At 55.7% G+C, this 25,274-nt stretch overlaps 4 protein-coding genes and 1 non-coding gene across 5 annotated transcripts; 3 read left to right on the top strand and 2 right to left on the bottom strand.

Moving 5' to 3' along the window:
• Positions 1-634: 634 nt before the first annotated feature.
• On the top strand, positions 635-3,495 carry BESB_004640 (SNARE associated protein; the record flags this gene model as incomplete). The annotated part of the gene is made up of 6 exons (XM_029359219.1): positions 635-1,054; positions 1,376-1,472; positions 1,813-1,926; positions 2,308-2,404; positions 2,846-2,934; positions 3,245-3,495. 6 exons carry the CDS (start codon positions 635-637, stop codon positions 3,493-3,495), a joined length of 1,068 nt encoding a protein of 355 aa, XP_029222132.1.
• Positions 3,496-5,849: 2,354 nt separating this feature from the next.
• BESB_004630 (GTPase RAB7) lies at positions 5,850-9,854 on the bottom strand (the record flags this gene model as incomplete). The annotated part of the gene is made up of 7 exons (XM_029359218.1): positions 5,850-5,928; positions 6,554-6,719; positions 7,045-7,105; positions 7,851-7,981; positions 8,518-8,592; positions 9,006-9,073; positions 9,802-9,854. 7 exons carry the CDS (start codon positions 9,852-9,854, stop codon positions 5,850-5,852), a joined length of 633 nt encoding a protein of 210 aa, XP_029222131.1.
• Positions 9,855-11,693: 1,839 nt separating this feature from the next.
• Positions 11,694-15,119, top strand: BESB_004620 (actin-like protein ALP3b; the record flags this gene model as incomplete). Its single annotated transcript, XM_029359217.1, has 5 exons — positions 11,694-12,191; positions 12,614-12,763; positions 13,147-13,725; positions 14,156-14,692; positions 14,877-15,119. 5 exons carry the CDS (start codon positions 11,694-11,696, stop codon positions 15,117-15,119), a joined length of 2,007 nt encoding a protein of 668 aa, XP_029222130.1.
• A 1,396-nt stretch (positions 15,120-16,515) lies between these two features.
• BESB_004610 (uncharacterized protein) lies at positions 16,516-21,144 on the bottom strand (the record flags this gene model as incomplete). The annotated part of the gene is made up of 5 exons (XM_029359216.1): positions 16,516-16,624; positions 17,461-17,678; positions 17,952-19,304; positions 20,017-20,192; positions 20,445-21,144. The coding sequence occupies 5 exons, from the start codon at positions 21,142-21,144 to the stop codon at positions 16,516-16,518; spliced, it is 2,556 nt and encodes an 851-aa protein (XP_029222129.1).
• Positions 21,145-23,701: 2,557 nt separating this feature from the next.
• BESB_011600 lies at positions 23,702-23,773 on the top strand. Its single transcript has one exon. It is a non-coding gene; the product is annotated as a tRNA-Met (tRNA).
• The last annotated feature ends 1,501 nt before the right edge of the window (positions 23,774-25,274 follow it).

The following is a 25,274-nucleotide window of genomic DNA, read 5'->3' as shown; positions in this document are numbered from 1 at the left end:
AGAAAACAGAGCGTCAGGCAGAGAAGGAAAGACGTAGCTGACAAGGCTGGATAAAGCGTAGTGGACAAATGGCTCAGTGGAAAGTATCGATTCATGGTACGGGAGATACCGTATCCGTGACGCTTGTCTCTTTTTTCAAAAAGGCTTCTTGCTGTTTGCTTTGCTCCTCTTTTTCCTGACCGTTTCATCGTGAGCTTCTGCTTGCGCCAGTTTTGGCATATCCCGTGCCTGGAACCAGCCACTTGCTTTCAGTCGTGTCTGCCTCCCATCAGTGAGCGTGCGTCTTTTATCTGGCATTTCTCTTGTTTGCGCCTCTCCTTTCTGCGCTTGTCTCTCGTCTTGTGACTTCTATTTAGTGTCCCAGCCCTCTGTTAGAACCACCTCGTTTTCTTCTCCGCTATCCCATATGCCTTGCTGCCTTCGCTGTCTCCTGTCCAGCCTGTCTCGCCACTCCACGGTTTCCCCTCCCTCCCCACGTGCCCTCGCGCGCGGCTCTTTGTGTATCTTCGCGTATTCTCTGTAACCGTTCCTGTCTGCGGCGCCGAGGGAACGTTGAGAGCTCTTTCTCTCTCAATCGCAGTCTCAATCTCACTCTCTGAGGTTCAGTCCGAGCGTCTCCCTTCCCGCTCTCCAGATGTCTCCGCCTCCTCCCCCTTCTTTCTCCTCTTGTTCTCCGGCTACGATCTCCTCGACGCCTTCGCTGCCCTGCAGCAGAGGCTCTCCTCGCGCCGTTGCGGCCTCTGCGGCGGACGCTGCCTCTGCATCTGCTTTTGCCTCGGCCTCGAAACGCGCGCCTGCGGAGGCAAGATGCGTGGAGGCGTCTTCTCGCGCGCGCGCCTCTTCTGCGGGCGGAGACGGCGAGGGTTTGCTGGCGATCGCGCTGCGCGTCTCCGCGCTCGCCGCAGCCGTCGGCATGGCGCTGTGGCTCGCTACGCGCTTCGCCTTCCTCAGGTTTTTCGAGCAGTTCGTCAAGTCGCTGCAGCGCGAAAGCGCGGGGCTCGGCGCGAAGCAAAGCCTCAGCCGCCTCGGCGCGTTCGTCGGCCTATATGCGGTCGTGAGTCGACACGCCTCCCGCACACAAGCAGAGAGGCGCGGACGCCAAAGCGGACGAAGCGCGGCGCTACATGCACATAATCCAGACGTATATTTTTCCATATGATATATGTTTGGATTATATACATTTATATATGTATGGATTACATTTGTATGCATATATATACACTGTATATATATAATTCAAACATACACATATAGATATGTCTGGATTATGCGCATGCAGCGCTTTTTTTATTGGGTGTAGGTCACTAGGATTTTTTTCCTTGTTCACTGTTCTGGCGGCTTCCACTCGCCGCGTTTTTTTTTGTCGCTTTTTCAGGGCGGCATTTTGTTTGTGCCAGCGCCAGTGATGTCCGTCGCCGCAGGCGCGCTCTTCTCAGACAACCTCCTGCTCGCTATGTTCCTTATTCTCAGCGGTAAGTTTTGAAATGAGAGCCCCGATACTTCTTTCTTTTTTCGAGTTCTACTCGTCGCCCGGCATGTTCGTCAGGCTCTCGGGCACGGCAGCTCTCATTGTCTTTCGTTTTTTGCACTGAAAAGGAGAGAGCGAGACTTGCTCATCGACTCATACTTTCATCAAAGCCAAGTTGGAGTTGATCTTTGCGTCTCTCTCTCTGGGGACGAGGCGTCGCCGTCTTCGCGGTGGGGCGCGCTCCACGGCACAAACGCGCTTGTGTACACTTTTGTGTGTCATCCCTGTGATTCCGCCTATGCTTCAACCTGAGTTGTGCGTGCTTTCGTTGTTTATCTCTTCAGGAAGTTTGTTGGGCGCTTGCAGCTCCTTCCTCTTCTCGCGGTTTCTCCTGCGCAGCGTCATCCTCCGCCACGTAGTCGCGAAGCGCCCCTTTCTGCGCGCAGTTGACTTTGCCGGTACGCGCGGAGCTGCGCGGCGCGTGTCGTCTGCCTCGCACGCCCGCCACGCGCTGAGTTAGAGTTGTTCCTCTGTGCGCGTCTCGCAAATGTGATGTGTTCCTCCTCCTAGGGCTCGTGGTTAGTTTTTCAACTTGACACAGCCACGCGGCAAAATCTCGCTGCGCCCAGGCTCGCGAGCCTGCTGAGGCAGACTCTTAGCGCCGCACAATATGCTAAAAAGCACCAGTCAGGTTCACAGTCCTGCACGATGGGAACGAGAGATCGCCGGTCGGACGTTAAGGTGGCGTTCAGCGAGAGGTACGTCGCCGCAGCTCGCCGCAGGGCAGTGTGAAGAAGGTGTGCATCTGTCTGTGTGTTGCCGCTCTTCTTCTTTTTCAGTTCGAAAAGAAGGCTTAAAGATTCTTCTCTGCGCGCGCATGGTCCTGCCCTACACGCTGAACAACTACTTCCTCGGCGTCACTGGCGTGACCTTCTGGTGCGTAGAAAGGAAAAATTGCTTTCTGCGGAACTCGTCGCAGACTAGCTTCCTCAGAAGGGCACATCCGTCGCTCAAATCCGGTCTCGTTCTGGACATGTGTACGCTGCGCGCATGAATGCGCGTTGTCTGTTTGCTGGGTTTTAGGTCTGTATCTTCATGCCAAGCGTGGTGTGGGTTCGTTTTCGCGTTCTGTGAGACGCCGGTTTCCGTCGTTTGCTTTTTCGCGCGCGTGTCAAGAGGTACCGTGCGGCGCATACCGGCTCTGTACGCACAAGCACATATCGATGTCTCAACCCGAAACTCATGTTGGCAGGCATATGTCTGTGCGCGTGGATGTGAACGCCTTTCTCCGCGAGTCGGTGTGTGAGGGAGATCAACGTGTTTCAGAGTCTGTTCACGCGGTGGTGCCTTTTGCTGCTTCACGAGTTTTCTGCGCAGGCAGTTCGCGCTGGCGACGTTCCTGACGGGTTTCCCGTTCGCGCTGGCGTACGCGGCTATCGGCGCAGAACTGCCAGATCTCGACACAAGTAGGCGGCGAGGAAGTTCAGGGTTTAGGGTTTCGGGGGTTCGGGCGAACAGACGCGTCGCGTAAGGCTGTTCATCTTTTGCTTGGTGCGCGACCTTCGTCAAGCGCTTCGCTGTTTTCCAAACGAGTGGTTTCAAGCCTGTCTGTGGCCGTCGTCTCCGTTTCATCGTCATCTGACGAATCGTAAGTTTTGGCTCCTCTCTCTTTTTGTGTTTTTTGTTTTTTCGTTCGGCGGGTTGATTGTCATGTCTCCCTTCCATCCGCTGTGTGTCTGCACATGTGCTGTCCTGCGTTGCGCTTTCTCTGCTCAGTTTTTTCAACTTTTTCTTCCTCTCCGTCTGCGGAGAGTCCGGCCGCGCCTCCTCCCGCCTTTTCGCTCTCCTCGTTCTTCTTCGCTTCTTCCTCTGCGCGCGCGAAGCCGTTTTTCGTTTTGGGAGGCTGCGCGCTGCTTCTCGTAGCTGTACCTACGGTCAAGCGCGTCGCCAGGGAGATTCTCACGCAGGCCGCGACGGAAGCGAACGAGCAAGTCACCGCAGAGGCTTCGAAGGTCAAGCGCACGTAGCGCGCGAGCTGTTCTGCGGGGGCGTCAGATGCGGATCGTCAGCAACGCTGGAAAGGCACAATGAGAAATCAAGGCCGCGCGCCGCTTTAGAGAACCCGCAGGGAGCTACGCGCCCTCAGGAGCGCGCTCGCGCGGCGGCAGAAGAATGGAAGGTCAAGATTGAAGCAAGCATTCCTGTGCGAAAACGACGCAGTGGCGTCGTTCCGTCGATCGCGAAGCCGCTGTACTGCCTTGCTGCACCCGCGGCGGGCAGGCGCAGCGCGTCGTACGGTGGAGTGACACGTCTGAGTTCGCCGGTGTACGTACACCTGGTCTAAGGCCAGGCGACGCTACAGACGAAATCGCAACTGTAGTCCTGTATCGAGAACCCAAGAAACGCAGCCAGCGCAGACTCCGAAGTAGCCGTGAGCGACGCATGCGACGGCGCAGCAACCCCCGAAAAGGGAGCTGTCCGTGAGCGAGAAGCTGCGCTTCTCGCAGGGCGCAAGCACAAAGCTGTTGGCCTCCCGAGTTTCAGGTGTACATACACTCCAGAGAGCCCGCAGCTCGCGGCGTTCCCCGGCAGGCAAGAGATTTTATCGTGCCTTCGGGGGTGCTCGATCCGCTCTTTGCGCCAGGATTGTAGTGCTCTTGTCTCCCGCGGGCCGCCTTCGAAACGTGTGGAAAACGGAAGGCGCACACTGCGACGCGAGTCCTCCCCTGCCGCGGGGGGCTGACACCATGTGCGCGCCTTTTACACTGTTCAATAGTCAACTTTGGCCCCAACTGCACTCCCGAACCTGAGTTGTTTCTCGGGACGCGCGTCTAGTTTTGTCTCGGTGTCCGGTGGACGGAGTTCGTCGTTTTCTGTTGGAGCGCATTTCACTCAAAGTGCAAGTTTCGTCTCGTTTCTGTTTTTTCCGCATTTGTTCAATCTGTGAGTCGCGGGCGATGGCCCGCCGGCGGCGTGCGCGCTGAGAAAGGAGAAAGTAAATTCGTGTCCACGCGCATGGAAAATCCCGCGCGATGCAGCCAAGCACCATCCAGCTGCTGAGTAGCACACCAGAGAGGAGTCGCGGCTATCAACTAGTAATATTTCAATATCAAAATTATGGTGAGACGCGAGGATCTCCTCTGAGAAGCCGCTGGGACGAGCTTAGCAGGCGTACTGAAGCTTCTGCGTTCTTCTCTTTACGATTTACTCGCAAGTCTCGGCGTGTGCGGGGCGCGCCTGGGGCTACGACGTTTGTGAGCGCAGTACGTAAGCATCTACGACTTGGAATTGTAGAGATCGGTATAATCAATGCTCGTACGGTTGTACCTGCTTCGTTAGTTTTAAGGAGAATTTGCTTACAAAATGTACCGTTATTTTTATGAGCATACCGTTGAATTCGATGGTCCTCTGTGTTCACCCAAACTCGATTCTTCTACAGCTTAACCGGTGCTGCTGAGACTGTATATGGATGCACTTACAGTAGTACTACCACGCTTCTCATTAAGTGGAGCGAAACGTCCCTGGGGCTGCTGTCGCTTGCAGTTCGCTCGCAGCCGCTGCTGCGGCTGGGCGCCCCGCTGAAAATGCAAAACAGTGGGCAGCTCGGCGCGGTGTCTGCTCACCAGAAAGTGGCGCGCGAGCGGAAAGAGGAGGCAGGACGGAAAAGAAATCTCGCAAACGCCGCTGGCGGGTACAGAGCGAGGAAGATCGACATCAAGAGAGAGAGAGCGCGGAAAGAAAAGACGGGGGAGAGAGAAGAGGCGAGCGATCGTGGCCAGCGAGGCGTTCGCCCCTGCGAGGACGAGGATCTCAGGCCGAATTTCGTTTCTTTCCGTGTGTATACACAGCTGACACTCGGCGAGGCACACCGCGACGACCTGGCACAGACAGAAAAGGCACGCGCGCGAGTGAAGTCGCCTGGCCTTCCTCGCAAAACGCAATGAACAAGCCCGACGACACGGGGGGCTATTCGAAACGAACAGAAGCCAAAGGAACAGCGTGCGTCAGACTCCCCATCCAAATTAATAGACCAATCGCAGGAAATGCATAATCCATGTATATGTATTCGGTGCATCTGCACGATACAGCGATCCCAGACTCACATCTGAACGTTTAGTCATGGTAGGAAAGGCAGCGGCTGAAGAGTCTCCTTCACCGTCTTCTTCCACACTAAGCCCACACGCATACTTCAGAGGGGTGCAGTACATGCCTAGGGCTGCAGACAGAAGAAAAAACGTTGCGGTCCTCCTCGCTTGCATGTCCCTCTGAAGAGCCGCGGCCGTCTGCTTCTCGCCTCTCACAGCAGCATATATACATTTATACTTATGAATTAATATCTATGTATATTCGGTGGCGTTCGTTTGTCTTTGGTCTTCGCCGTTTAGCAACAGCCGCCGCTGTTGTCGATGGGTGCGGGGCGAACGTCCGGGTTGGAGAGAGTCAGCGTCTCAGGGAGGTAGCTGACAAAAAGGAAAGACACTCAAGGCCGTGAATTTCCAGACTAACAAATCCGAGCTCCGCACTCCGAGACTCCTCACGACACGCAACGGGAAGCTGCGGGTGCGCCGGCCGCCCGCAGCAAAAAAAATTCTGTCAAAGCCAAGAAACACCGAGCTACAGCGAGCTGCATACACAGGTACGAGTGCGTGTGATGCACAACTCTGTCCGCCTTCCGTAAAGATTGAATCACCACTACATTCATCTACTCATATCCACGCACGCCGAGCCACGAAAAAACGCCAGGGGGAGCAGATGCATGCTCTCCGTATACAGGTACATACAAATATATATAAACATAAATACTTACACACATCTATATGCATGTACAGCTGTGGATGCATACACGTAATCTATAGGAATATATATATACCATTGGAGAAGGAATCTTGGGGGCTTTGCTGCAGCGGCAATTTGCCTTCTTTCTCGCTTGCGCAGACGCAGACGTGTGTTGACTCCTCTCCCCTTCCTCATGGAGAGACGTGCCAAAAATCCGTCTCCATGGACAGTTCCGCGGCAGGCTGGAGAAGGGAAACGCGACCTGAGATGAGGCGGTCGCTCAAATTAGAAAAGTCGCAGGACTCTTACATTTGCTCCTGCTTCTTTTCTTGCACCATCGCCCGTTTCGCGATCTCCTCGAAGGCGAGGTGGACGTTCGCGGCAGTCTTGGCACTCGTCTCAAAGTACGGAATGTCGCTCCCGCTCTGGCGGCAGAAGGCCTCGGCCTTGCCGCATGAGACGCGGCGCTTCTCGCCTGAAAAAACCGCCGCGACGAGGAAGCAAACGCTCGGTCGAAAAACCGAAAAAAAAAGACGCGAAGACTGCACCCGAGTGGATGTCTCCCGTCGCGCATGTGGGCGGGCACGTATACAGGAAACACGGTCGAAAGAAGCGCGCAAACGTGCGTACAGAGAGAAAAAGAGAGGAAACGAGTAACTACACACTTCCTCCACACGATGTCTACAGTGGCATGCACGTATTTGTCGAGTGAGGATACCGATGTCTACCGTGATGTCTCTGCTGGACATGAGGCTTCTTTGTCGAGGATGTTTTCATTTTCAGAATGAGATCGGACTTACGCTCATCGACCTTGTTGCCCACCACAACGAACGGGAAGGAGTCGGGGTCCGGCGGAGACGACTGAGGTCACCAGAAACACATCGCGCAGAAAAAAAGGTCTTCTCTCTCGCCTTCCCTGCTCACTCAAAAACCTTAAACCCTAATCCTGTCAAACGAAACTAAACTCCAGCGGATCGCTCTTCACCACCACATACACTGAGATAGATAGATATAGATAGATATAGATAGATAGAGATAGAGATAGATATAGATAGAGATAGATATAGATAGAGATAGATATAGATAGATATAGATAGATATAGATAGATATAGATAGATATAGATAGATATAGATAGATATAGATAGATATAGATAGATATAGATAGATAGATAGATAGATAGATAGATAGATAGATAGATAGATAGATAGATAGATAGATAGATAGATAGATAGATAGATAGATAGATGGATAGATAGATAGATATAGTTATGTAGATCTACATACATATAGATGGATAGAAATAAATTTGGATATACAGATAAATATATAGACAGATGGATATAGGCGATTAGACAAAGATAGATTCGTGTTTGACTGATCATATGTGGGGCCAGCAGGAGTCTGTCACGCAGCGCCTGGGCGTCTGACATCGCACGCTTGAGTGTTGGTGCGTGGAAGAGGGAACTTCTTGTATATTCGCACTGCGTGTGCAGTTCTCTCGCGGGGTTCCCACACCCAACGGTTGAGAAAAAAAATCTGCGAGGCAGTCTTCTTCACGTCGCCGCCGGCAAAGAGCCGCAAGCCCCGCGAGGGCGGGACCCACCTGAATGAGGAACTCTTCCTTCCACGACTGAAGGCTCTCGAACGACTTGGGATTCGTCACGTCGAACACCAGCACGCAGCAGTCCGCGCCTCGGTAGAAAGCCACGCCGAGACTTTGGAATCGCTCCTGACCTGAAGACGCAAGAAACCCACACCGAAAGACCGCAACAGCCGTGCCTCGCGAGTCCTCTCTGCGCCGCCGCAGTCGCCAGGAGAAGCAAAGCCTCAAACACAGAGTGAGAGACGCGCCGCGCTTTCGGCGGCGACCACCTTCACAAACAAGGCGCATAGGGATCAAAGCACGCATAGACTCACACGACAAAATCCTCCAGGGTCCTCTGGAAGCTTCATGGATTGCGTGAGCAATAAAAAAAAGCAAAGCGAAAAGGCCCAAGCGTCCTGAGGGAGCAGAGAGCCTTTCGTCCAGTTGAAGGGCGCACAAGCACCTTTCATCCTGCTGTCGCGGCGTCCTCAAGAGCCTACATATATATATATATATATATATATATGATACATATATATACATACATATATGGTACATACATTTACATATATATATATATACCTATGGATGTGTAGGGCACGGAGGTGCTTCTCAGGCAGACAGCATGTGAATTCTTCGCATCTCCTGAGGCAGTGTGAGAGGGTTTTTTGAACCCTGCACTCACCGGCTGTATCCCAGATCTGAACCGTGACCTCCTTGTCGTCTATCACGACGTCCTTCGTGAGGAAATCGGCACCAACTGAAGAGACACAAAGTTTGCGACAACGCTGGCGAGTGAGTAGAAACGAAGCGTGGGCGCAGGCGAACAGACACGCACGCAAAGACTCGGAAAGAGGAAGCGCAGCGCAAACCGCCTCTGGCGCGCAAGGAAGGAATGTTGAAATGAAACAAGAACAAACGTTTCGCCGCCTGAGGACTCTGAAGGAGGCGGCAGACGGAAAAAAAACGCCCACGCTCGCGACCTTGAGAGAAGAAACAGATGAAAAACTGGATATGCGAAGGAAAAAAGATTCAGAAGACCAGAGCGCCTGCAAGGACTCAGACTGGAGAACCAACGCTTGCACTTGTGAGTCAAAGTGTATGGAATTCCTTGGATTGACAGAAATCTCGTTTGACAGATATAGAAGTGAAAAAGATGAGGCAGTGTCTTACTCGTAGCCTTGTACTGGTTGGAGAATTTCTTGTTGACATACTGGTTCATCAGGGAGGTCTTGCCAACCCTGAGAAAAAGTGGAAAAAATGAATGAAAATGGAAAATAAATGAAAATAGAAATACTCCCGGCTGAATGGAGAGCAATTGAAGCCCAGCGCCACGTACGAATCTACTTCTTGCTCCATGCATTCACATTTTGATCTGTACTTGTTTCGCGACATTTATCCATGTTGAGAGCCTTTCCGCCTCTCCACGGTGTTCTTCTGTTTACGCACCTTCTTGTTCCCTCGTTGCCAGTGGAACCTCTCTTTGGCGCCATGTTTCACGTCTTTCTCTGCTGCGCCTCGCCTCCATTCGCGCCCGTCCTTCCCCATGTTTTCTTCGGCTCCACTCACACGAGACCTTCATCGCTCCGTACGTTTAAAACCCCTCTCTCCCCCAGTCGTGTTTTAGAAGTTTTCTTTTACTTCGCTAGCATTCTTCCTCTGCCCCTCGCTACTCTACTTGTTTTCTATCTCCGCCCTGTTTCAGCCAGTCTCTCTCTGTGTCTTCTCTTGGCTTTTGTTACCCCGTGGCTCTAACTCATATTATCCTCAACTCTCATCTTCGCGTTCTTCCTCTGGGATTCCCCTCTTCTGCGTATCTCTGACTCCACCATTTCAGCTCGCTTCGCGCAGCCCCTGGCGGCGGCGCTGGATCTTGCTCGTATCTTCTTTTCTGTTTCTTCCAAAACCCATCCTATCCTGTCACGCTCGGTGAGTTCATTTTTTCCTGAAGGCTCGCGCAAAGGCTTACCCGCTGTCACCGAGGATGATGACTTTAAGGAGGGCCTTCTTCTTAGGCGGCATTGTGGCAGAGGGGAAATCGAAACGAGGGAGGGAAGAGGTCTGCGAAGGAAGGGCAGGAGCCGAATTCGTAGAGAAAGAGAGCCCGTAGTTTGACGCGTGTGTACCGACGCGACTCACGCAAGACAAAGCGAGAAAGAGAGGAGCGGAAGCTGACCGACGAGGGCAGTACGGAGAAGCAGACGAGGCGGAAATGCGGAGGAAGAAAAGGGGAAAAAGCAGGGAAACGCGGGAAAGGGGAGTAAAGTGGGGAGAGGTAAGACGAAGGAGCGTTGCAGAATGAAAGCCTGTCAAAGAAATACGCAGACCGCGCACCCGCGGAGCGCCTTCAACAGGAAGAGAAAGAAGGCCGACGGAAGCAATACGAAGCAGTGTCCCAGAAAAAACAGAGCAACGGTTTTGCCAAGCGACGGAGAGCCAACTGATGAGAACCCCTGAAACGCGGATACTGACACGCTTCGTGTGTTCGCTTCTTCCTGGTGTATGTACACCCGAAGCAGAACCCTGGGAACGAGACAACGGCGAGCAAGTCGCTCGCCGAAAACGGGGGCAGTGTGCCGTCAAGGAACAAAGCGAGAGCCAGGGAGCGTTATGTCGCTCCTGCACACATCGAAGCAAATCTGTTTTGTTGATCGCGGCAGGTATCACACGCAGATCGTGCTTTCGAATTTGTCCACAAAAAACGGCGCGAGACCAGCAAGAAGCCCGCACGCAAGGGTGGGAGCTGCCGCTTCGGGTGTACAGACACCCGAGAGCTTCTGTAGTAAGCAGGGGGTTGTCCTCTCACGGTGAGCAAGCACCCCCCAGCGGCAGCTTTTCTCTCTTCTTTTCTCTGTATCCTCTTTCCAAACGAGCCTCCGCGCCCTGGGCTGCTGGATCGATTTGTCTTCTTTCTCCGTCGGCCGTCTCCCGTGTTTTCAAACGCGCATGCAGAGTCCGCAAATGCTTTTCTCGCTCTCTGGGGCGAAAATTCATTGAACGACACAACGTGTATACAGAAGGCTGGGGCGGGTCTGTGCAGACGAGGAAGCAAATGAAGCTGGCATCACTCAGTTCTTTCGTCTTCTTGCACGGGGGACGCCTCTTTCCCTTTACTCTCAGCTGAGCGTTGCCCGCGCGTGACTTTCCGCTCTACGCATCTACTTTCTCACCGGCTCGACTCGCGTAGGGGATTTGTTGTTCATTTTTTCGGTGTCCCGCGTCTTCCGTTTTTCTTTTTTTTTCTGTGGAGCAGCGCTTTTCATCAGTTTCTTCCTCCCTCGCCGCGGACTACTTTTCGCCGCACGGCGTCGCGAGAGGATCCCGCACAGGTCGTCACGACTGGTTCGCCAGCAAGTGTTCATTCTTTTTTGCGTTCGGTTTCTTAGCTCTTCTTCATTCAATTCAACGTCTCCGTCTCTGTATCCTCTCGCATGGGGGACTAGTCTCTCTCTCCTCGTGCTCGTGTCCGCCGACGACTAGTCCCTTTCTCTCCGTCTGGCGTTTTGCTTCTTCCCCGTCCTCCTGCGGCTGTCCTCCATCAGGCCACGACGCCGAGTTCATTTCTTTCATTCTCAGCGCGTTAGCTCGTGTTCGGGTGCCCGCCTAGCGTCATTGGTATTCGCTTGCTGTCATCCCGCGGCGGCTCGAGATCTTCCCCTACTGTTGACTCAAGTTGGAGGCGATCAGCAGGATGGCGGGCGTTTGCAGGACAGAAGAATAGTTCTGAGGTGTATGTACACTCTCACTATTCTCGACTGCGCGCAGTTTCCGCAACCCTCTTCCGCAGTCGCGGCTGCGTTTTTCAGACATCCCCGTCTCCGTCGTGTCTCTCTTTTCTCCTAGGCTTTCTCTATCGTCACAATGTTTTCGTCTGCGCCTCTGCCGTCGCCTCCGCTCATCTTCGACTTGGGTGCACATACACTGCGGGCGGGCGTCTCTGGAGACGCGCTGCCGCGGTGGATCGCCCCGAGTGTCGTCGGGCTTCCTCACTCTGATCTCTCGTCAGCCTCTTCTTCGTTCAGCTTCCTTTCTGGCGGTGAGGATCCTGCGTTTCAGAGCCTCGCTCGAGGCAAGTCTGCGCCTTCTGTGCTTTCGATCGCGCCTCTCAATCCGCTCGAGAAAGTCGACCACCTCAACCTGCTGCCGGTCGTGTCTTATCTCCCTTCGTTCCTCGCCAAGGGAGGCGCCGGCCTCGAAGAGTCTGGGAGTGCAGGGGCTCGAGAGAGCCGCGATGACAAGGCGAAAAAGAAGAGGAAAAACGAGGACGTGAAAAAAGAGGACAAGCAAGCGGAAAGCGATGCAAGTCTATATGGAGCAGGATGGGAAACTGGCCCCGGTGTATACTCCGTCAACATCCCAGTAAGAGATAAAGGCGCCTATTGGATCTCATACTATTACTACAGATAAAAATAATCTCCAATCTTTACTTGCTTTCAAACATAACTTCTAATTCCATTTTCAGCGCACTTACCATGCGTTTGAGATCCTCTAATACAGGAATTAAACATCCCTTATATACTTTTATTCATGTCCTTCAGCATGTTGCCGACATATTCTGATGTTTCCGTCGTAGCTTCGCTCTGTTTCTTCTCTTTGCCCCCCCCCCCCCTCCCCCCCTCCCCCCGCGGCGGAAGTGTTGCACGTACTTCCCTTCTTTTTCATTGTTCTCTAGTCTCAGCTGTACTGTCTTCTCTGCTTTCCCCTGTGTTGCGTGCGGGTGTCTTCTCTTCTTCCGCTTTTGCTTTCTTTGAGTCACACCTTTGTTTTACGCATGCTCGCAGGGCTTCAAGCGCCTTCTGGAAACCGCCTGCGGGCGACGTGGTCTGGACGAAGGCAGCTTGGAGGGCCGCGCTGTGCTGCTGACGGAGCCGAATATCATGAATCCCTATCTCAGAGACTCCTACGCTGAGCTGCTGTTTGAGGACTTGAAGGTCAGCGAGCGGGATGGGACTGCCTCACCCAGGCCGAAAGCAGTTGCGAACCCTAAACACGGCTCGGGGTGGGTTCTCGTGTGCCCTGAATCTCTCTGTTTCGCAGATTGATCCAGCTCGTCTTTTTTTCTCTCGCCGGTAGTTCCTCGTTTTAGTCGCCACCCCGCGGTCGCTCCAGTGCAGCACTGTTGTCTTTCTCGCAGTCTTGTCTGCGCGCTCCGTCGTTGCCGCCGCTCGCTCCTTCTCGTGTCCCCGCGGCCCGCTGCTCTGACTGCACCACCTGCAGCGTTTTCTCTTGCTCCTGCGACCCCGCGCCGCGCACAGCAGCAGCAGCGGCGTTGGTTGGACTGTTTTGGTTGGGCCTTGCGGGGTGATGGCCGCAGGTGTCGCGGGCGTTTCTGTGCAAGAAGGCGGCGCTGGCGTGCTTCGGGTGTGCGCGGACTTCCTCGATCGTCGCCGACATTGGGCACTCGAACACGTCCGTCTGCGCGGTTCAGGAGGGTTTTGTGCTGCAAAAATCGATTCAGGAGTTCAGCTTCGGCGGCGCTCACTGCGCGGCGTTCGCGCGGTCGGTGCTGGGCGTCCACGGCGTGCCTCTCACGCCGGGCTTCGCGGTGACGCGCGCGCCGCTCGCCAAGGCGCCAGAGAAAAGCCCCAAGAAGGACAAAGAAGAGCGTGGGCGCCGTCGAAGCGCGGGCGCGGGCCTCGGCGAGCGCCGCCGCAGCTCCGGCGAGGGGGGAGGCGACGCCACGCCTGGCGGCCGCACCAAGCCCGACGGCGAGGAGGCGAAGGGCGCGCCGGGCAAGGCGGGCGGGGCGGACGACGAGAAGGCTCCGCCGCCAGGCTTCACGCGCTTCGTCGACGAAAAAAATCGGGAAATCGTGCAGATTGCCCCCTGCCCTCACGTCACCTCGAGCTACAAAGACTGGGGCGAAAACCACGTCCTCGAAGTCCTCACGCAGGTGAGTGAAGAGACACCAAGGAGCACGCAGAAATCGCGAAGAAGAAGGAGACTCCAGGGATCGCGAAAGAGAGGAGGAGGAGGAAGAAGAAGAACGAAGACGCCCTCGCGCCGAGGCAGTCGGTCCGCGTCTTTTCTCTCCTTTCCCCGCCGTCTCGGATTGCTGAGTCCACTGCGTCGAGACTTGAAAGGAACGCACAGATCGCGCTGCTCGCCCGGGTTTGCAGCTCGTGGTTCGCGGGGTGCCTGTCGAGTCCTCTGTGCGCTTTTGTAGGAGACGCTTCCTTCTTTCGGTGTGCGTTTCCCTCTCCTCTGCGGCGGGTGAGAATGTGTTTCTCCTTATGTGTCCGCGCGATATTCCTCGCCCTGTTCTTCGTCGTCCCATCTCCCTCCTTACAGGCGCGGTGTGTGTCGGCGGGTGCGCGCTGCAGGTGTTGGGCGAGTGTCGCGGTCGACAAGCTGCGTCGGCGCTGGTGGGCTCGGTTCTGGCGTCTCCTTCGTCTCCGCCGTTGCGCGGGCGTTCGCAGAAGCCCAGTCTTCGCAAAGGCAAGTCCGGCGCGTCTCGAGGCAGTCCGGAGGCCAGCGGCGACAGCGCGGAGGGAGAGAGGAAGCGCGAGGAAGGCGAAGAAGACTCGTCCTACGTGCTCCCCGACGGCACCACGCTCACGGTGGGCGTCGCGGACATCCTCCGTTCGGCGGTGCCCGAGGCCCTCTTCTCCGTGCCGTTGAGGCTCCATTTTTTCAACGCTTACAGTCCCGCCGCCGGCGCGAAGGTGGGCGAGACCGACGGCACGGTCGAGAAGGCCGCGCGAGGCGTCTGCGAAGTGGGACTGCTCGATGGCATCAAGAAGTGCATCGCCGCTTGCGCAGGCGGAGGCGCTGGAGCACGCAGAGACGTGACGGCGACCATCATCCCCACCGGCGGCGGCAGTCTCTACTCGGGGTTTCTCGACAGATTCAGGGAGGAGGTGAGAACGCCAAAATGCGCAGAGACAACTCCCTCCACGCCCCAAATGGCAGTCGCCGAGCCCGCCTCACGACACCCTGAGTGGTGTGCGCGTCATCGCGGCTTTTTGCCTGATGAGCCTCTCGGGCCTCTTTTTTCCACTCTCTTTCACGCTTCTGTGCGGATATCTCTTCTCGTTTTTGCAGATGTACGCACTTCAGCTCGACCCCGCGCTGAGTCCGCTGCTGGCGCAGTGTGGCGAGAGCGGCAACGGCCTCAGCTCTCCGCTGCGCGTCGTCGCGTGTCCGGTGGACGCCGAGCGGCACTTTGCCTCGTGGATCGGCGGCTCCATCCTGGGCTGTCTGGGGAGTTTTCCGCAGTTCTGCGTCACGCTCGAGGAGTACGAAGAGTTCGGCGCGCGCGGGGCTTTCGATCGGAAGTGCCCGTGAAGAAACGAAGCTCTACGACGCCCAGTATCATTCGCAGACGCCTCATCTGCATGTCCAGACAGAGCGAACTGGATACCTGTATTTCGTCGGCGTGTGCAGCGCTCTGATGTGCGCAGAGGAAGTTGCGCGAATCTGAAGCGGGCGCTCAGCTCAGGGACGCGGCGGAAGGGACAGGAGGGCGGCGTTCTTCTGAAAAACTTTCTGCTGTGACAGCCCTCAGATGCATGCAGACCGTTTGTATGTGCGGCGGCGTATATGTGCACTAGGGGGAGGGGGGGGAGCGATCCGCTTGGAATGGCAAGGGAGACGTGGAATGCTCACGCATGGGAAAAGAGATTTTTTGAGTGCCTTCGCGCAATCGCCGAAAAAGATCGGCATTCTCTTGTGAAGAGTATAGAACCTCCGCCGCGTTTTAGAGACTTCGCTGCGTCCGTGGGCCGCAGTGAAGCTTGCTTCCTTCCTCACGCCTTCACCTACTGGTTTTTCTTTTGCCCTCTTGAGCTGGGCAACTCGCCCGTGTGATAGGCAGACAGGTGTAGATGCGGCACATGCATGCTTCGGATGCGCACCCCCCGCGGGAGAGACGCTGCCTGTATCGTAAGCGGTGAGGCACCTGCTGAGTCCGCCGTTAGTCTCCTTTGCGGAAGGATTTCCCAGTCTGCTCTCTAGAACCGCGCATTTGCGTCTGCATATATATATATATATATATATATATATATATATATTTAGGGTTTAGGGTATATATATATATATATATATATATATATTTAGGTTCGCAAGTGCAGACGCAAATGTGTGCTTATAAATACAGATATATACGTAGATATATGTATATATAGTCTAGGTGTAAGTGTGACTTTGCTGGCGGTGCCCGCTGGAGGAGTGCCTGGATTCGTGTAATAAGGCACGAGGTGGCCTCGACCCTGCGGTTTAGTGAGGCAGGCACGCGCAGATGAGGCGGACGCTGAGGTGGATGTCAAGAAAATCTCGCAAACTACACGGGCTGGGAACGTGTCCGCAGCATGCAAGCGGAGGAATCTCTCGCTTACAGCCCTTTCCACGCGGGCAGGGACGCGCAGGCCGGCCTTCCTCCCTCTCTCTTGCGCGCTCATGCATCCCTCTATTCTTCGCTAGTGAGTCAGGTTCGCTGCTTTCGCCCTTGTCCATAGTCACCGCAGAACAGTTTCTAGCTGATGGGGAAGCGTCTCAATTCGCGTTTGAAGCTGAGAGGACGTGTGCAGATTTCCACAGCGGCGCTCTCGGCGTGTCGCCTGTCGAGCTGCAGCTCGTCAGCGGCTTCCTGCAAGCGATTTTTCGCAAAGTCTAAACGCCGCGCAGGGGACTGCGCCAATTCGCTACGCGAGATTCAGCGTGCGCAAGCGCGATCGAGTCTAAATTAGAGTTCATCGTTAGGACCCTGGGACGCTGCACGCGCGAGGAGGCTAACGGCGCAGGGTGGCGTTCCTGCCGCACCTCTCTTCAACGGCGGCATCGCCGCTGCGCCCCTGAACATGAAATGATGAAAAGCGGACACACGTCTACCTAAAACCATCCGAAAACGCCACGAGCGCTGCCCTGGCATCGCATGTCAACCTTGTGCCGCGCGCCATCTGCCGGCGACTCGACGTTTGTCTCATGTTCACGTCGCACGTAGTGTGTGTGAAACTGACGAAGAACAGGAGACTGCATCTGATGCAGGCTGCGTCAGACAGCGTTTCCAAAGGGACCTGTGCACATCAGCGTCTCTAGTAACACGTGTTAACACGTGTCTGATTCGCGAGATGGTATCCAGCGACCCCTGGCTCGCCTCATTACACGGCCGACTCAGCTTATGGTTCTTTGCTCACACACTTCCTTCTTCTCTTCAAGCTCCCCTCGCTCCCTCCTGGCAAGCTCTTGCCTCGGTCATTTGCATTCTCAGCCCATGGCCACAGTCTCTGTGTGACGCGGTAAGAAGTCGCCAGCCGCCGATTCTCTTCACAGGGCAGGCTCCTCTCTTTTTTCTATGCTTCGGCTCATGCTTGCCTTCTCTCCACGGAAGTCGTCTGTTACTGGCTAGCATGCTCTGCATGCCAACTTTTTCTGTCTCCCTCTCCCGCAGCCCCTTGCTGCCTCTTCTCGAACGCAGTGTCCCAGGTTTCTCTGCAGTCGCCAGTTCGCCTGCCCTCCACACCGAGAAAGCGCCTTGGAATGCCTTCATACGGCGTCGCCGCTACCGTAGCTTTTCTCTCCTATTCCACCCCATGACCCGCTTGCGCGGCAGTCTTCCGCTTTTCAGCTATTCGCTCTAGCTTCGCTCCAGTCCCACCCCGACGGCGGCGTGGAGGCCCGCACCAGTCACTTGGAGTTGTGTTTCTTGATTGCGAGGGTCAGAATCGTCGCCGCGGCGGCCGCAGTGCGCGAAGTAGCGCAGAGGACGCCCGGCGACAGAGCTGGGAGGAAAGGAGACGAGGCTGGAAAAAGGAGCGCAGACGACGGCGGGAAGCGCGCGAGAAACAGCTGCCGCGTACTCTTGTCGAGGAGTCCGGAGGCCAGAAGAAGAACGTAAAGAAGAATGGCCTGAGGGCACGGGCGGCAGAAGACGCAGCGCTGGGAAGCAGGCACGGAGTGAAGACGGGGAGGCGATAGTACGTGAAAAATGAAACATCGAAAGGCCAGAAGTGTGGCAGTGAACTCGGTAACGCTGCTGGAGGTCAATGCGTCACGCCTGGACGTCTTGGTGTTTTTTCGAATCCACACGTTTAGGTTCAAGCGTGTCCCCACCTGCCAGCTCCTCTCTGCACACTTTTATTTTCATATTGTCTATAAACGTGTTTCGTTTTCACTTCTTACCCTGAGCGCGATGCCGAGTGCGATGACGAGTGTTGCCTGCACCGCATCTGAGACCCACGTGGCCTTCGTTAGCGCACCCAGGCCCGTTGAGGCGTCTGAGAACGCGAGTTGTGCGGCTCCGGCGCATACCAGCACGAAGCAGTTGATGCGCATGAGTTTCCGCAGGACGCCGAGTTCTTCGCGAGGGCGCACGAGAAGCGCTGCGGCGGCAAACTGCAGAAGGAGCACGATCGGCGCGACGTCGACCGACAGCCAGCGCGCGTAGGCGTCGAGGACGAGAGGGAAGGGAGATGCCAGGGAGAGAGGAGAAGCAGAGACAATGCGCACAGAGTCGTCCGCAGACCAAAACAGCGGCGAAGTTCCTCTTGGCTCGCCTCCCACAGGGACAAGAAGCCGCGCTTCATGAACGGGAAGAAGAAGCAGCGCTCGCGCAATGTAGCACGCGATAGCTGCGGATGCCAGCATCCTCGCGGATCGCACGATATGGTCGCGGACGGAGTCCTCAAGAGCCAGGAGAGGAGCTAGCTGCCGTTTTTCTTCCTCTTCCTCGCTGGAAGGGAGCTTCACAGCGGAGGGGTGCATCGCGAAATCGGTGATACTGCACATCAGCGCCTTTCTCGCCTCACTCTCTCTTCGCTTCCGCTGGAAATGGTCATATAGCTTCTTGTTATCCTCCATCGCTCTTGCGAGGGCCCTGGGCGGGACTACGGGGGCGACTGTCCTGCGCCCGCCAGTCCGCTCTTCGTCCTCTCGCTCGAAAGACCTCCGCCCTTCGTCTTCTCTCCGCTGCTCAACTTTCACCTCCTGCTCATGCCTCCACTCCGACGACCTCGCCAGCGCAGCGGCGCTATCGGCTACAGTTTCTGCGCCGCGGAAGTCGCCGAGGACGCAGCGGTGATAGATGCGGAGGAAAGTCGATGCGAGGAACGCATCTTCTGCATCTTGCAAGGATGAAAACGAGGGAGACGCAGAGTGCGAAGTGGAGTGCGCAGGAAGCGGCGCCTGGAGAGAAGCGGCGCTCAAGCGCCGCGTGGGCGGAAGAAGGTTGAAAGGCGCGTCGAGAGAGAAGTAAGGAGAATACGCCGCCGACGCGGAGGAGGACGCACCAGATAGCCCCCGGGAAGAAGAAAGAATGGGCGCTGAAGGACTCGAGAAGCTGCGGAAAGATGTATGAAGGAATACGAGCACAGGCAGGCTCACCGACGCTGCCACGATGAGCAAGCAGGCTGCCCAGGTCAATGCCGAAAGAGCGAACGCGCGAGCCGGTAGAATAGAGAGAGGCGAAGGCGCTCCAAATGTCATCAGCGGCACCGGACGAAATGCAGAGCCCAAAAAAATCGCCGGGAACACAACCTGAATCGAAAACGCACACAGACAAACGCTGCATGCTGAAGGCGTGACGCCTTCCAAATTCGCGCGCTAAGCAAGATTCGTACGTGTAACTTCGCATTCATTGCCCGGGTGTTTTTGTCAAGCTCGCTTCGTTCAGTCTGGAGTAAGGCAGCTCTCCCGTCTACATATTCCAGATTAAAAACCAGCAGATCGCGGAGATCGATGCACAAGATCCAAAGCACTCGCAAGCGGTATCGTACTTCACAGCAGTATACAGCCTGCAAAAGAAAATTCCCTTCAGAGAAGGCACGATCTGAGGTATCCTAATTCGCTCCGCACACAGCATTAGGTAGTCAGGGCGACATGCTACGCAAGAAGGATACACTGCAGAAACTTCAACGGCACCAAGTTAAACGCAGAAGGCAACACCTCTTCCACTACAAGAAGTCTACGCATGGATAATTCGAAACACAGTCAGAGAGAAAGGCATTCAGCGGCAGGCAAAAGTCAAGAGGGGGTATGCATGGATGGAGATACGTAGGCGAAAGCAAATCTACGCTGCGCCAGCTGTGTCGTCATTCATGTAGAGGAGGATGCCAGTCTTCCCACGGATACTGAGGAACTGAACGAAGAGCGAAACGTCATAAAGCAAGCGGGCAAGTCTGTAGGGGTGCCAGATTCCTCTGTTTTCGTATTCGAGTCTGCGCACAAAAGTTTCGTCTCATCGTGTTACCTCCCAGAAGAGGGCGCCGAAGGCGGCAAGAGAGCAGATGGACGCTACGATAGTCATGCCCAGTCGGTACGGCTCAGAGAAGCGCCTGGTGACCAGACAGTGGTTCGAGCGAATGTAGGCCCTCTCGCGTTTGTCGTAAGCGAAGCGACGCGGGAAGATATTCATTCGTCCGTCATCTGAAAAAAAAAGAAGGCTCAACGAAAGAGGAATGTGGCAGACCACGAAGGAGCTAGCTGGTCACAGCTCTGCACAACACGTCGAAGGAGAACCAAGATAGGTTGAGATTTGAGGGTCGGGAGAGAAGCTATCGCGCATCAAGCGTGACAATGACGGCGGCATCGTAGCGCAGAACTACAGTCTGGATCTAGCAGACGCGGCAAGCACGGAACACCGACCGCGATCCGCTCTCCTGCGGTACGTGTGCGTACCTTCGTCTTCTAGAACGAGTTCCTCATCATCATCGTCGCCCTCAACGCCAGCCGGTCTATCGAGGCGCAAGGGGTGGACTGTGTTTCCCTTCTTGTCTGCCTCAAATATGTCTGTTTCCTCCCGTTCTCCGGGGGAGAGCTGGAGCATATCCCAGAAGCGCGTCTTCCACTCGTCGCAGTAGTCCCACAGAGTTTTTCTAGTGAAACGGCTCGTTCCTTTCTTCAACAGCGAGCGCAGCCGCGGCATTTGCCATCGCGTGGGAACGCCGCGACCGAGTGGAGCCGCAGGCGAAGGCGCGGCGGAAACTTGAATTGTCGGGGGGCTGCTGATTAAAGTCGCGGGAGCGGCGCCTCTCTGCGATGCCGATGACGAGTCCGCCACCTGCGCGAGATACTGACACGCAGATGAAGCGGAGAAAGGCGACACAAACGTGGTAGCAGTGCTCAAAAGCGGAGGAGTCTCGCACGCCTTCGCAGTTGCCGGATGGACGGTGCGCTGGCGAAGCTGGCCTGCGGCCTCCGCAGTAGAGGCCGGCGGCATAGCCGAAGCCGCTGGGTGCTCGCGTGGTGCGTCTTGCGAAAGACTGGCGACCGAAGGAGGCGTATTCGCGTTTTCGGCATCTCCAGATTCTCCGCGCCCACCGCCTTTATTCGCTGCTGAAGCGTCTGGCGCCATGGCAGGCGGCGACGCCTCCGGCATCGAGCCTGGCTCTCTGCCTTTCTGGTCAGAAGTTGGTCCGTCCGCTGGGACGAGCGGAACTTGGTTAGGTGTGTCTGGCCGGCCGTCGCCCAGCTGCAAAGACTCCCGAGTGAAATGGGTCCGGTGGCTCCCCCCCCATCCGAACCCGTGGCGAGTGTAGACGCAAAACCAGCCAGAGCCGACAATAAAGACGACGAGGACAAACCAGGAACGAGAGGCTCCCGGCTCTCCCGGCGGTAAGCCCCGCAGGGTTTCACGAGAGAGACGCAACGAGGTTCTTCGCCTCCTGGCCACAGCGGCGCAGCCGCTTGCTCGGCAGCCCGCCTAGTATGGCTCGAGTGGTCTTCTCCCGGAGGTGAGCCCCCCGAAGAGAAGGTCTGACTACCAGACTGAGCCTGTGGAAGGTTTGTATCGAATGTCGCACTCTCCCGTGTCTGCTCCAGAGAACCAGAAGCGGCGGGTCGATCCGGAAAAGGCACGTCCCCAGCAGCAGCAGAGGTGGATCCAGGGTCTACCGCTCCAACCGGATGAAACAGAGCGGGGCGTGAGCTGGAGCGGTAAAAAGACATAGTGCTGACAATCCAAGAAACGATACCGAAAGGATGAAGGATAAGCAGTCCTAAAGAGCTAAAGGCGCGCACAAAAGCAAAACTCACAAGGAACCGTGGAAACGTATCTACGGAAGCTGCGCGACTCACGTTAAGAAACGAGGCACCAACGCAGGAGGGTCGATCACGTCACTCGACACGGTAGCTGTGGTCAAAGAACGAGGAGAACGTATTCCGGAAAAGCAACCTGTCAGACTGCCAACTCACGGAGGAAGAAGTAAAGCTGCAACATCGGAACTTATTCCGTTTAGCACTTATGCACAGGGGAAAAAGGTTTGGACCTTCATCCCGACGACCACCCGCCAGGCGCGAAGGGCCTAGAGGGGGGAAACCGTGCTACACCGGGAGCTTTTGCTCCCACGATTTCCACGGGGAAGACGATGCAGGATGCATATAACATCTTAGACGTAACTTTTGAAACAGAAGTGCTCAGAGTTTCGCTGGACCCCCGCTGCATAGCTGAGCTCCCCCGACAGACCGGCGGTCTTGAGGAAAAAACCCGCGCACCACCGCTGGACGGCGTGCTCCGACTGTGACCTAAGAGCGTTTGGTACGGAGAACAAGGAGATCATGGACAGAAACTGGCTGATAAAAGGTGGGGAGGGCAATGCAGTTCATATCGAAGAAGAGTGTGCAGCAGAAAGGTGGAAACTAAGTCCTTGTGCCAGCTGGCGACGCATCCGAACATGCAGAGGATGTCAAACGTCAAACGGCTACGCGTCGCTAGAGCTGCCTTACTGTGGGCGCTCCCCCGCCTCCCTCTCCTCAATGATAAGAAGCTAGCTGCGTGTAACTGTGTATGCTAAGGAAGCAAAAAATCAGAGAGGAGAGGAGAAACAGAAGAGTAAAGACCGGAGTGATCCCGAAGCAAACGTCGGAGGAAACGATGGTGCTGGTGAGACCAGGTGCCGGGATCACCGGACATCACATGGGAAGGTTGTACCTAGTGCCTATGCATCGATGGATCGACGCAACGGGGCTGCTTGCGCGACCTTTTCTACCGCAAGTCCGAAACGCTTTAACGCCCAGTCATCCAGCCGGGTGCCTAATGATTGCCAGGCAGTGCCTGCGGCCAAATTGATTTCACAGTATTCATAAGCAAACTGCGCCCGCCGTCGATGTGTATATGCCGGGAGCAGCGAGTCAGTCATGGACCTGCTTCAGCGCACAACAAATCGATGCCGCCTCCCGATCCACAAATCGACTCGTGCCACGCTCATTTCACGCAGTGCGGCCACTGAGCTCCCGCCGGACGCATATTAATCAGTAAAGGCATCTAAATGTCCGAGAAGGTCTGCGACGTGTAAGCGTGACAGTCCAGGCTGCGTTGTTCTGTTGCGCGAGCGTGGCGGCAAAGTGCAGAAGCACCGGGCTAGAGCAGTGTGGTCCGCTTTCAGGCTGGTTTTCAGCTCATGCTGTCTTTTTCTGACACGCCAGGGGCAGCAGCCGTACGCCTCCTGCTATACCGCCAGCCGCTTGCTGCCTCTCCTTGGCGCAGCAGTTCTGGTGCAGATTCCACTGAGGCGGGTGGAAATTATACAGGTAGGAGGGAGCCCCGTTCGCATTGCGTCGCATGATGAATCAGACTACCCCAGCAGGGAAGGCGAGAACTTGGGCTCCTGAATCCACGAGTGCTCCAGTCCCGACGCTGTGGTCGAGCTCGCACGGAACTAGGTGCCTGACAAAATGGCCATTCCTCAGCAGCATTCGTGTATTTCTCGTTTGGCAACGTGGCTCCACCCCAACCAGATCCCAGTCACCGGAGGCCGGCTTCCTCTCCGGCTCGCATCCGCTTCCAGACAACGCACTGCACTGCCACAGGCCGCCGTGGGTATCAAAGCTGCCTTGGGTAGACCGGCGACCGGCTTTCGCTGTCTATGTGGCAATCGAGGAAAGAAAAAGAGTGAGAGCAGCGAAGAGGCTCGCGTTGCGTGGCAGTCGGGCTGGTAAGCACCGTAGCTCAGTGGAAGAGTGGGGGGCTCATAACCCCCAGGTCCATGGATCGAAACCATGCGGTGCTAGCTTTTTCACTAATCACTTTTCTTGAATCCGTAGGGGCTTTCTCTTCATTGAAACGCGTATTACCGCTGCAGTTCGTTTTCTGGAGTAGGTACTTGCAGCAATCGCACGTTCTTGGGTCCAGCGCCTTCAAGCTGCATGACGGTTGGAGTGCCGTTGTGTCTGCCCGCTGACGTACCATCCCGAGAACCTTCTCAACTGCCTCCCTGGAAATCTGCAGGGCGCTTGGCAGTTGCTTCGGAAAAAAAACTTGAATCCACTAGCTCATCATGAACGTTTCCAGCAGAGTCTGGCTCACTCCTGCATCCAGCCCCCTCTTCACCGCTGCGGCTGGTGCCCGCGAGTCACTCGATACGGCTGTGCAAACTGGACTAAAGAGCGATGGATCACTGAAAAAAACTTACATGGAGGACCACAAGGCTTTTTTGGTGGATGCCTGCCAGTGCGGCGCCACTGGAAGTTACAGCGGAAGGGATTGAACGCATCTTGCTGTCGCTGACTCGAGGACGCTCTTTGCACACGTTTCTGCGCACCTTACAGATCTCCCACGTGTGAGACCACGTGTTCCCCTAGAAGTCGAGCTCCTAGGAACTGACGTCTGCGTTAGCGTGGTGAGGCGTCGTGGGTGTTGTTGCTGTTTTGTTGTTGTTGCTGCGTGAGCCCACTTAGGAGACTCGTGGCACTGAACCGCGCTCCACGCTGAAGTGCGTGTAGAGCCTGACTGCCTCCTTTGTCATGCCCTGTCATGTCAAGACACGCAGTTTTTAAGAGGATGAAACTCAAACGCCTTGTGGTAAGACCTGTTTGTACCTGTACGCACAGGCCTCTGCCGACCCTCACGCAGCACAACACACTGCAGACTGAGTTCAAACGGTAGTCACTTGTGTGTGCTGCCGGCGCCGCATCGCCTGCGGTGCCCAGAGTGTGACACCTTCTGATGAACATGCTCAGTATCGGGCGCAGCCTCAGCGAGCGCCAGTGCCTCAAATCTTGTTTGACGCCACCCGGGAGGGACGTGCGATGGTAAAACGCTGCGGAGTACTCGCACGAGGGGCGAGTCCTCGCTGTAGGTTGCTCCACCGGAGGTCATGCTGTCAGAAAAGAATGCCGGTCAGCGGCGCGGTCTGCACTCGGTTACGCTGATTGAGTATCCTCATGCCTGGTTGTGCCCTCGGGTGAAATGGATGTGCTAGAGTGCTATCCGTTTCTGTGTCTGCGTAGGCTGAATTTTCCTTCCCGTGTCGCTGCCGCTGTAGTCTCGCGCCGCCGTCGCCACGTATACACTGGGGCTGAGCAAAGAAGCGAATCAACCGTCGTCGAAGAAGGCGACGTGGGCATCGGCAGACTTCCCCCAGAGTTTAGCAGCTGCTTTCCATGACATGAGAGCGGGATACACCCCATCTACAAAATCGCTGAACCGTTTTCTCTCGAATTCAGTATACGAGTGACGGCCAAAATCACAACCAAGCGACACTTCACGTCTCTGCGGTGTCGCTCCTGAGG

The sequence above is a fragment of the Besnoitia besnoiti genome, chromosome I (assembly GCF_002563875.1).
Source record: "Besnoitia besnoiti strain Bb-Ger1 chromosome I, whole genome shotgun sequence".
NCBI classification, from domain to species: Eukaryota; Apicomplexa; class Conoidasida; order Eucoccidiorida; family Sarcocystidae; genus Besnoitia; species Besnoitia besnoiti.
Note: the sequence above shows the minus strand (reverse complement) of the source record. Positions and strands in the feature narration are given on the sequence as shown.